The sequence below is a fragment of the Sinocyclocheilus rhinocerous genome, unplaced genomic scaffold (assembly GCF_001515625.1).
Source record: "Sinocyclocheilus rhinocerous isolate Xijiao unplaced genomic scaffold, SAMN03320098_v1.1 scaffold504, whole genome shotgun sequence".
Taxonomy (NCBI): Eukaryota; Metazoa; Chordata; class Actinopteri; order Cypriniformes; family Cyprinidae; genus Sinocyclocheilus; species Sinocyclocheilus rhinocerous.
In genome coordinates this window covers 766,610-778,716 of record NW_015645076.1, presented here as the reverse complement: position 1 = coordinate 778,716, position 12,107 = coordinate 766,610, and the positions used below count along the sequence as shown (strand labels likewise).

The following is a 12,107-nucleotide window of genomic DNA, read 5'->3' as shown; positions in this document are numbered from 1 at the left end:
ATAACTCCGACTGGATTCGTCTGAAAGAAGAAAGTCATATACACCTAGGATGCATCGGGGGTGAGTGAAACACAGCCTAATTTTTATTTTTGGGTGAACTAACCCTTTAAGAGATCGTGTGTGAACGGGACCTTTTCAAAAATACCAGAAAATTCGTTCTGACAATTCACCAGAAGTTGTAACATTACCAGCAAATGACTGGTAATATGCTCTGTGTGAATGCAGAACGAGATTACCTGTATGAGTACGTACAAGTTCAGAACGCGATGATGTAAGACAGGATTATTATCATTGACTAAAACAAAAACTAAGGGGAAAAAAAAAAACATTTTCATTACTTGAAATAAAATATACATCCGTCACTCCTGGATCTAACCAAGGTTAATAGAGGTTCATAGAAACAATACCAACAAGCCAGAAAAAAAGGAGTGAGTCACTTTTCTCTCCCACGTGAGATTCTGAGGGAGCTGAGGGGCCCACAAATCGCCTCTGGCTCCGCTTTTGGAATCCTTCCCAGACAATTGCTGCTGATGTTGTTTGTTTGTCGTCTTTTGTCTTCAGGTGCAAAAATTCTGCTGAAGTGCTATTTTATAATAGAGACGGATAGATCTTTTCACCAGGTCTTCCTTTAGTTTACAATCCTACCCGTAATACTACCACCTTCTGTTGATGTGTATTTTCGGTTTGTAGGGGATTTCAGTGTTCTATAAAAGTATTCTTTTGTATATATGTTTATGCTATGTTTTGTGTGCTGCAGTGTATGTGTATGTACACACACATACTGCAGATGTATGTAATATAAGTCTACTTCTAATAAATTTATACTTCTTGCATAGAGTTTATTTTGCACTTGTTCTATTTATTTAATTGTCTGTCTAATAATTCAGATGCAATACGGTAACTGGAGAACCCAACATGCTGAGAGGGCTAAATATAGAATGATGATCATGTGATATCAGTAGAGCATATGTGTGTGTTACAGTACATACTACATACAACATTTAGAAACATTTACATCTATGTTTTTCTATTTTAGATTCGCATACAGCCTAAAAGTGGGATCTGGGAAGAAAACAAACACCCCTCATATGCAAAGAGCACATCTCGGCTTTCTGTGACCTAAAGACAAAGAGACATCCTGCAGCACCTGAACTGAGGAGCATCTCTATCCACTCCACCCTATTTATATATATATTTTTTTTAATGATCTCGGAACAGACGCAATGCAGTGATGACCCACAGCGATAGCAGGTCAATCACTGGAAAGTGGATGCAAATCTCAGCACAATCGGAAGAGTGTAGAAGCTTCTAGAAACATCTTGAACAGTGGTTCTCAACTATTTTGACTCAAAAGCCTCTCATTGTTTAACACAGTTTTCAGTGCCTAAGGTATAGGATATTTTGGCTAGTATTTCTGCTATAATTATGACAAAGAAATTGAAAACTAGCAGAAATAGTAATGGACGGGGAAAAAAGAAATATGATTTCTTCATTTTATGTATTTTAAGCATTTTAATATAGTTTTAATTTATTAATATTATTGATATCAGTTAAATAAATAATCATATATTCAACTGAATAATTTTAAGTCATCCTGCGGCCCCCTTGGAAGTTTTCTGAGGCCCCTAGTGGGTCTCAGCCCCTGGTTGAGAACCACTGATCTAGAATGCGAATACGAGTAAAGAGAAAGCCTTCTTAGTCCTTTTTCTGTAACCGCATATGAAAGAGAATATTTCCATTTAAATGTATCCATTTAAATAAGAGATGATTGGTGGCATTTAGTCCATGAGGGAAATACTGAATAATGTTTGTGTTTCTAGAAAGAATGCTACTAAACAAAACTAAACCAGCACTGACATCAAAAGATGGATGTTTTGTGCTCAATTGAGCGATGTTTTCCAAATAACTACACGTGATTGGCCCCGTCGGCTGAACGCGTGTGATTGACAGGTGATCCGGCAACTGAAGAGATGCCATCAAAGGTGTCATGCTTGTATTTGCTGACTGTGGTTTGCTGGGCCAGTGCACTGTGGTATCTCAGTGGCTCTCGTCATTCAACCACCTACGTGGGTCAGATGACCTTCATTCCCCGCAAACCGCTTCCGAGGCTCTCAAAGAACGACACGTTAAGCAATATCCGAACACGTACTCTGAACCCACACAATTTCAAGTTCCTCATAAACGAGCCCAACAAATGCGAAAGCACAACGCCCTTTCTTGTCCTCCTCATAAGCACCAACCACAAGGAGTTTGACGCCCGCCAGGCGATCCGGGAGACGTGGGGAGATGAGAACACGTTCGGCGACGTTCGAATTTTGACGCTGTTCCTTCTTGGGTACAGCACTGAACCTGTCCTCAACCAGATGGTGGAACAAGAGAGCCAGATCTTCCATGACATCCTAGTCGAGGACTTTGTGGATTCCTACCACAATTTGACCCTAAAGACTCTCATGGGCATGCGATGGGTGACCTCGTTCTGCCCCAACGCACAGTACGTCATGAAAACAGACAGTGATATATTTGTCAACATGGACAATTTAGTGTTTAACCTTCTGAGACCCAACATCAAACCAAGGCGACGCTTTTTCACAGGTCACGTGATAAACGGAGGACCCATACGTGACGTTCACAGCAAGTGGTTCATGTCCAGAGAGCTCTACCCTGATAGCAGGTACCCACCTTTTTGCTCTGGCACTGGATACGTCTTCTCTGGAGACATTGCAGAGCTGATTTATAAGACCTCCCTCCATACACAACTCCTACATCTGGAGGATGTGTACGTGGGACTGTGCCTGCGGAAACTAGGCGTTCACGCTTTCCAGAACAGTGGATTCAATCACTGGAAAATGTCCTACAGTCTCTGCCGCTACCGAAAAGTGTTAACTGTACATCAGATCTCACCAGAGGAGATACTGAGAATATGGAATGATATGTCCAATAAGAAACATCTCAAATGCTAGCAAATGCGAGATGGTTGCGGAATAATGTGATATTGAAAACATACCGGACTGTTTGTACAGATACAGCAATACAGTCCGTATACTTGCAACACAGACCACACTCATGAAGCCCATGTCAGTCTGTAGAGCAATATGCGCAGGGACATATGAACTGGATTCACAAGGTATTTGCAATGGTTATAATGGTTTTAAACTGGTGTTTTTGGCCTTACATACTTAACATTATTCATATACCAGGCCGCTGTGAATTGCTATATATGAATAATTCCAACTTTCAAATGAACACAGTATTATATGAGAAATAGCAGTGCAGTATTTACTATCCCAAATGTCTGCCATAAACATACATTTACTCTGTATATTGCTCTTAAAATGAATGATAACTAGATTACCCATGACAATGCATATTTATGTGTATTTCAAGCCTTTGCAAAGCAGTAGAGCTCCGTTTTATAACTGTGGGTCGGAAAATTATTGTGCTTTTTTTTAGGTTACAATTAAATAATTAATGCAAAAATAAATGGTATACACACACACTTTAATTCTGCATGCAGTACTCACTTTTTTTTTTTTGTAAAGGTGTTGTATTATTTTTTTTTATTATTATTTAAATTGTATATTTTATTATATAATTTTTTATATAATCTTTTTGTAAATATTTACCTCCTTTACTGTTTTTTCCCCAGAGGTTTTTCACCAAAATTTAGTTTGTGACTATTTTCCAATCTTTCTTTTACCCTTAATTAAATATTTCTGGAAGTTACAGTGTTTTCATAGTACAATTAACATTTTATTTAAAAAAATAATGAACATTGAATTGCTCATGATGACCTCTTTAACATAGGGAGCTAAGCAAAATACTCCAAGCAATCTGGCTAAATTTGAGAAACATGCATAAACCAGTCACCCAAGCATACTGTAACCCCATAATATCACTGGGACAAAAATGTTAACTTTCAATTTTACAAGTAGTAGGTACTTTGTACTTTTGACAACCATCTTGAGTGACTGAGTGCTGTATTACTGTATATTTAGCCATTCGATTGTACTGCTGATGGATGAATGAAACAGGATGGGGATTAAATCTGTCCTATATTGTAATGATGTAACACAAATGACATATTGCACATATGATAAGGCCATGTTGGGACCATGCACTTTATTTTTTTATCTGAAAACTCATGGACAGGCTCATTTACATTGCTAACTGTATATTTAATAAACATATCCACTTTTTCTAAAATAAAAGTGTCCCTGTAAAGGTGCCTCTGCATTTATTCTGACACTTCTTTTATCCTTAAACATGTCATCTGGAAGCAATTTAAGATAATTGTAAAATAATCCACTATGAATCTAATGTCGGATCAAAGTCAAATCAATCAATTTCTACAAACCCTACTTATCATATTGTTTTACCAGTGGCATTAGTTACAATCCAGGCATATCTGTTCAACATTGCTGACACCTATTGGCCAAGAAACGCCAAATCAACCTTGTACTGTACAAAGAGATCCATCCATCCATCCATTAATTTTCCAAACCACAAGAGAGCAATGTCAAATAATCTGATCCAGTAATACTATTCTGTTAGAGATTGTTGCCCAATTTTACCAATATTTGGGTGCTTACTGCATTCATTATTGGACACTGATTCTTCTAGATTCTGCCATTGGAAAAAAAATGTAAGCGTCTCTTAAAGAAAACAAGCAATAAGTAAATTTTCATGACCCTTTTAGTAAAAAATTAAACTGGTTTTACATGCATGATCATCATGTACATTGCCATCCTCCGTTGCAATAAACAAAGAAATATGATAAGGCCATGTTGGGACCATGCACTTTATTTTTTTATCTGAAAACTCATGGACAGGCTCATTTACATTGCTAACTGTATATTTAATAAACATATCCACTTTTTCTAAAATAAAAGTGTCCCTGTAAAGGTGCCTCTGCATTTATTCTGACACTTCTTTTATCCTTAAACATGTCATCTGGAAGCAATTTAAGATAATTGTAAAATAATCCACTATGAATCTAATGTCGGATCAAAGTCAAATCAATCAATTTCTACAAACCCTACTTATCATATTGTTTTACCAGTGGCATTAGTTACAATCCAGCCATATCTGTTCAACGTTGCTGACACCTATTGGCCAAGAAACGCCAAATCAACCTTGTACTGTACAAAGAGATCCATCCATCCATCCATTAATTTTCCAAACCACAAGAGAGCAATGTCAAATAATCTGATCCAGTAATACTATTCTGTTAGAGATTGTTGCCCAATTTTACCAATATTTGGGTGCCTACTGCATTCATTATTGGACACTGATTCTTCTAGATTCTGCCATTGGAAAAAAAATGCGTCTCTTAAAGAAAACAAGCAATAAGTAAATTTTCATGACCCTTTTAGTAAAAAATTAAACTGGTTTTACATGCATGATCATCATGTACATTGCCATCCTCCGTTGCAATAAACAAAGAATGTTTATGTTGCTAAACCCTGATTAAAATACAGCAGACATTTGGTAAAATGATAAAATTGGTGGTTGCGAAAATCACAGTGAATCAACATGACTATCTTAAACCTTTTCCTTGAATCTGCGTTAGGAAATCTTTAACCCTCGAGCAAAATTCTTGATGCCATGGTTTCCTATTATAACAGCAATAGCTAAAATCTATTAAGTGTTTCTAATCTATTAAGAAACACAATGTTTCTTCCTGAGGTGCTGTATGGTTGTGTGGTGGAGGGGTGGGTGGAGGAGCCTGAACCGCTCCGTCTGTGTCTGTCCAAGCCCCGGTGGAATGAATGAGGGCTGCAGCGACGAGTTTCGAGTCCTACATAGGTGCTGACCTGAGACGGACTCAGACTGAGCCTATGACTCTGAGCTCTGGACTCATACTCTTCTACTGATGTCTTCTTGTAGCTAAGAGAGAGACAGAGAAATATATTTTTAGAGTGTCATGGGAAGGCTAAGAAAGATGAAGAACTCTGTTTCAAAACCCTCTAAGCACAACATGGGCAACCACCCTCCAAGACCTAACTGTAACTTATGATACTCCATTCCTAACCAAAATGGAGCATCATAAGTTACAGTATTTGTATTAGGTTTAATCATGTGAAGTGCACAGTTGTTTCCAACCCACTTTTTTCAATTGGGAAGTAAGCTATTCCCTGTGAATGTGCAAGACTTAGGCCCTATGATTCATTAGCCACTATAAGTAAATAACTAGAAGAATAATGACGCGTAAACAGTAAAACTGTTGTAACAGTGTTACAGCCCAGTGTGTGACTACTAAATTAAAATGTGATAAATTCCAGTTTGCAACATCAACCAGCACAACAAGCTAAAATAACTAAGCAGTGGACACTTGAAGTCTTGAACATGGCTGCACTCACTTTTACATTAAAAATAAGGTGGAAAAAGTCAGTGTTAGCATGTTGCTAAGCTAACAACTCATGTAATCCATCTTGACTGATTGTGTGTCCATTCCTATATATTTATTGGATTGTGTACTGCAGATGAACTATCTTCTATTACAATGGTGTAACAAATATTCAAGTTTAAAATGGCTGTGCTTGCTTTTATATTAAATATAAGGTGAAAAAAAGACTTGTGTTAGCATGCTGCTAAGCTAACAACTCATGCCAAAAAATCACAACTCATAAAGAAGTAAGTCATATTAAATAATAATTTTGAATAAAAACAGATGTTAATTTAGATGTTATTTCATTAAGCACATTTTAGGTTACCTAACAGAACATTTATATTTAGTGCAGCTTGTAAGGAAGTATTATTTCCTTCCCGCTGTTTGAAACAGCCATTGTGTAAGGACTTCTATGATGTCTAAAAGGCCTAAATGGGCAATTCTCTTGGTTTTGGAACAGGGCTATAAAGTGTTCAGTGATGCATGCGGGTAGAATGCGAAGACTTCATCTCAGTGTAGTGTAGTGTGCACTCACAGTCGCAGCAGCAGAGAGGAGAGCACAACAGAGACAGATGAAGCTGCCATCGCAGCAGAGCCCATCCACGGCTGCAGAACCAGCCCAACCGGCATGAACACACCTGAAAATCAAGACTCAAACCAATAAACCACATCCATCTATTACAGAATGCAAACAGTACTTGCTAATGTCAAAAAAAAAAACAGTATGGTTGCTTCTGTTTACCTGCTGCGATAGGGATGCCAAGCAAGTTATAAATGAGAGCAAACACAAAGTTTATCCGGATTCTCTGCACTGTCTTTTTAGACAGCTCGATACTGGCCACCACATCCATCAAATCATTCTACATCAACAAAAACACATAATGAAGAGCTGAACATTTTAATTTCTGTTATTTTATAGAATCTCACCTTTGTTTCCTGATAAATAAATTGACTCACCCGTATTAGGACAATATCTGCTGCTTCAATGGCAACATCCATGCCCGTTCCTATGGCTATGCCCAGATCAGCATGGGCAAGAGCGGGCGAATCATTGACCCCATCGCCCACCATCGCAACTTTCAGACCTTGTTCCTGCAATTCCTGGACTTTTGCCACTTTATGGGAGGGCAAGACTTCCGCAAACACCTTGCTGATGCCCACCTGTATGAAGAAACAGTGTACCCAAATTTAAATACTAACGGACGTTAAGCGCGAATACAAAAGCACAAAATGCAAATTGGATGTCAGAAATGTGGCTTTTCCATGAGTGAAATTTTGTTCATAGAGAAGTTAGTTTCAAACCAAGCAGGTCTGACCAACTTGAACACGAGAGAAATCTGTTTTGGGAAATTTTTTGCCTTCATGTGTAAGTTCACAGATACCTACTAGAATGACTGGATTTCACCCATGAACTAAACCTTTAAAATGACAGCACCTTAATGAACATACTTTAATATTCTGCACTGTGCTGCTTATGGGGGAATAAGCAGCAACATGCTTGGGGGAAGTCGTGGCCTAATGGTTAGAGAGTCGGACTCGTAACCCAAAGGTTGCAGGTCCGAGTCTCGTACCGGCAGGGATTGTAGGTGGGGGGAGTGAATGTACAGCGCTCTCTCCCACCTTCAGTACCACGACTGAGGTGCCCTTGAGCAAGGCACCGAACCCCCAACTGCTCCCCGGGCGCCGCAGCAAAAAAATGGCTGCCCACTGCTCCGGGTGTGTGTGTGTGTTCACTGCTGTGTGTGTTCACTGCTGTGTGTGTGCACTTTGGATGGGATAAATGCAGAGCACTAATTCTGAGTATGGGTCACCATACTTGGCCACAAGTCACTTTCACTTCACTTATGTGCGAACATCTTAAGTTGAAATCTAGCATGTGATATTTGACATTATTTTGTGTTATTATATGATGCATTTTGCAAAATGCATTTTGGTACTAGGAAAAATGCAAATATGCATGTATGTATATGCACCTGTGTGGCGATGGCCTGGGCTGTGCGTCTGTTGTCTCCAGTGATCATGAAGACCTCTATTCCCATACTGCTCAGGGTGTGAACAGCTAGAGCCGACTCTTCCTTCACTGTGTCTGCTACAGCTAACATAGCACACAGCACACCTGAGAAACAGAGACAGAGAGACAGAGAACTGGGAAGATAAATAGTGATCTTGATCTTTTGAAACAAAAAGCTTGAAATAATCAAAAGTTTGACTAATAATAACAAAACTAAAATATGACATTATACTAACATTATAATGTATGTGGACCTCAGGGGACAAATGCATGATACTACCTTTTTAAAGTTAGATACACTGGCAAGTTCTTTTGATATATAGCCTTTTAGACAAAACATAATGTACCATCGATGGCCACAAGTATGGCCGTCTGTCCTTTAGTCTCATGGCTGTTCATGGCATCATCCACATCAGCTGTGACCTCCAAACCGTTCCTCATCATCCACTGTCTATTCCCGATCAAAACAGAGTACGAAGGGCTATCTGGAAAAACCCATATTCATATATCTGTACTGTAAATCTGTCTTCATAAAGAGTTTAATTTAACTGTTTTTTAGTTTAACTGGATTCACAAGGTATTTGCAATGGTTATAATGGTTTTAAACTGGTGTTTTTGGCCTTGCATACTTAACATTATTCATATACCAGGCCGCTGTGAATTGCTTTATATGAATAATTCCAACTTTCAAATGAACACACTATTATATGAGAAATAGCAGTGCAGTATTTACTATCCGAAATGTCTGCCATAAACATACATTTATTCTGTATATTGCTCTTAAAATGAATGATAACTAGATTACCCATGACATTTATGTGTATTTCAAGCCTTTGCAAAGCAGTAGAGCTCCGTTTTATAACTGTGGGTCGGAAAATGATTGTGCTTTTTTTTAGGTTACAATTAAATAATGAATGCAAAAATAGATGGTATACACACACACTTTAATTCTGCATGCAGTACTCATTGGGGGAATAAGCAGCAATATGCTTGGGGCCTAATGGTTAGAGAGTCGGACTCGTAACCCAAAGGTTGCAGGTTTGAGTCTCGTACCGGCAGGGATTGTAGGTGGGGGGAGTGAATGTACAGCACTCTCTCTCACCTTCAATACCACGACTGAGGTGCCCTTGAGCAAGGAACCGAACCCCCAACTGCTCCCCGGGCGCCGCAGCAAAAAAATGGCTGCCCACTGCTCCGGGTGTGTGTTCACGGTGTCTGTGTGTGTTCACTGCTGTGTGTGTTCACTGCTGTGTGTGTGCACTTTGGATGGGATAAATGCAGAGCACTAATTCTGAGTATGGGTCACCATACTTGGCCACAAGTCACTTTCACTTCACTTCACTTAAGTTGAAATCTAGCATGTGATATTTGACATTATTTTGTGTTATTATATGATGCATTTTGCAAAATTAAAGAGTTTAATTCATTCAAGGAAATTTGAGACACATTCACATGGAAATAAATAAAGGGGACATATAATGGAAAAAACAATTTTCCTTGCTCTTTTGAAATAAATTAAGAAAACATGCATGTAGATCTTCTCTAACATTCACAACATAAAGCTTTATGCTTTAAAACTACATAAACTCTGTTATGTTAATATTACATATATTACCAGTCAAAAATTGTAAAAGTTTTTGAAAGAAGTCTCTTATGCTCACCAAAGCTGCATTTATTTGACCAAAAATACAGTATAAATTGTAATATTGTGAAATATTGTTACAATTTAAAAGAAATGTTTTCTGGTCACCTGCGGCACACCTTTAGTGATGGTGCCCGTCTTATCAAACATAACAGCCCCAACCTGCAGGAACAGCAGAGAAGAGAGTCAAATTTTAACAGACTATCCAGTAAATCCTAAAAGAATCTGAAATGCTGAAAATTCAGTTTTACCATCACAGGAATAAATTACATTTTAAAATGTATTAAAATAGAAAACTAATATTTTAAATTGTAATAATATTTCATAATATCACTTTTTTATTGTATTTTTCATCACATAAATACAGTCTTGGTAGCATACAAAGCAATATTAATTTATGGAATTATTAATTTTATATAAAATATGTGAAAAAATAAAATGCTACCAAACATTAGAAAAGGCTATGAAAATACATCAAGTAATAAACAAAACTCACACTAAGAGGCAGCAAAAACACACATTTACCTTACCTGACCCTGAATTTGTCTCGGTGTCTGCCACCAGGCTGCTCTCATCTGTGGTGGCTCCTTGGAGGGTGACAAGAAGTGGTGTTTGCTTTGCTGCGGATGTGTTTGTTTCTTGTGTCTTTGGGCTGTCCTGCAGCAGATCCTCAATGTTGGAGACTTTACAGCTGATTCCACAGCCTGGAACAGCCTGGAAGTCATGGCAGTAGCCCAGAGTTTCTGTTCCCAGCTCCTACAGAGAGACAACCGGATTTAGAAACCTCCTTTAACACCTAAGAGCAGTTTTATTTATAAAAACAGATGGTTTAATCAGAAGTGGATGGGAAACAGGCTTTCCTGGATCTCAGGGACATTTGTATGAATGGCACATAATGCCCATAGGCTGCATCATACAAAACTGTACTGAAGTTTCAAAGTTTGTTGTGTCTGCTACTTTTCCCAAACCTCTTTGCAGTGTTTGGCGACAGCCATGCCTAGCGGGTGTTCACTGCTGGCCTCAGCGGTGCCCACCACAGCCAGAACCTTCCGAAGAGGAAGCCTTGCTCGGTCCCACAGGACCAGTACTCTGGTCACCTGCGGCACACCATTAGTGATGGTGCCCGTCTTATCAAACATAACAGCCCCAACCTGCAGGACCAGCAGAGAAGAGAGTCAAATTTTAACAGACTATCCAGTAAATCCTAAAAGAATCTGAACATTTTTTAGCATTTCTGAGCTGTATTTATGACTGCAGCCTATCACTCTGTATATGAATACAGATAATATACAGTTTTGTCCATAAAAAAAATAGAATACAGAATTTTATAAAATAATATATACAGTGGCGTGCAAAAGTTTGGGAACCCCTTGCAGAATCTGTGAAACAAAATACAAAATAAGAGTTCATACAAAATGCATGTTATTATTTTTTTTAGTACTGTCCTGAATAAGATATTTTACATAAAAGATGATTACATTTAGTCCACAAGAAAAAAAAATAGATGAAATTATTAAAATAACCCCATTCAAAAGTTTGGGAACCCTGGTTCTTAATACTGTGTGTGGGTTACCTGGATGATCCACGACTGTTTTTTTGTTTTTTTTTGTGATGGTTGTTCATGAGTCCCTTGTTTGTTCTGAACAGTTAAACTGAGCACTGTTCTTCAGAAAAAATCCTCCAGCTCCTGCAGATTCTTCAGTTTTCCAGCATCTTTTGCATATTTGAACCCTTTCCAGCAGTGACTGTATGATTTTGAGATCCATCTTTTCACACTGAGACAATGGAGGGACTCAAAACACAACTATAAAAAAGGTTCAAACATTCACTGATTCACTTCGGAAGCAACAGAAGATACTTGCATGTTTCCCCGGAAGGCAAATTAAGTGCAATTTACCTTGATCTTCAAATTCAAAAAGTTTCAAAAGTTCAAACATTCACTGATGCTCCAGAAGGAAACACGACGCATTAAGAGCCTTTAGGTTTGAACTTTTTGAATTTGAAGATCAAGGTAAATTGTACTTAATTTGTCTTCCGGGAAACATGCAAGTATCTTCTGTTGCTTC

At 38.2% G+C, this 12,107-nt stretch overlaps 2 protein-coding genes across 2 annotated transcripts in view; one reads left to right on the top strand and one right to left on the bottom strand.

Annotated features, from left to right (window-relative positions):
• The window catches only part of LOC107705557 (beta-1,3-galactosyltransferase 1-like), a 10,582-nt gene extending 7,093 nt beyond the window's left edge, over positions 1-3,489 (top strand). The window contains exons 2-3 of the mRNA XM_016508879.1: positions 1,037-1,251; positions 1,821-3,489. Of these exons, the coding sequence (XP_016364365.1) occupies positions 1,971-2,960 (990 nt within the window). The 5' untranslated portion in view covers positions 1,037-1,251; positions 1,821-1,970 and the 3' untranslated portion in view covers positions 2,961-3,489. The remainder of the gene's footprint in view (positions 1-1,036; positions 1,252-1,820) is intronic.
• Positions 3,490-4,783: 1,294 nt separating this feature from the next.
• Positions 4,784-12,107, bottom strand: part of LOC107705568 (copper-transporting ATPase 2-like) — a 21,565-nt gene continuing 14,241 nt past the window's right edge. Inside the window, exons 13-20 of the mRNA XM_016508889.1 lie at positions 11,010-11,192; positions 10,572-10,797; positions 8,747-8,884; positions 8,362-8,504; positions 7,346-7,549; positions 7,131-7,248; positions 6,924-7,026; positions 4,784-5,886 (exon numbers count right to left, since the gene is read on the bottom strand). Coding sequence (XP_016364375.1) covers positions 5,631-5,886; positions 6,924-7,026; positions 7,131-7,248; positions 7,346-7,549; positions 8,362-8,504; positions 8,747-8,884; positions 10,572-10,797; positions 11,010-11,192 — 1,371 coding nt within the window. The 3' untranslated portion in view covers positions 4,784-5,630. The remainder of the gene's footprint in view (positions 5,887-6,923; positions 7,027-7,130; positions 7,249-7,345; positions 7,550-8,361; positions 8,505-8,746; positions 8,885-10,571; positions 10,798-11,009; positions 11,193-12,107) is intronic.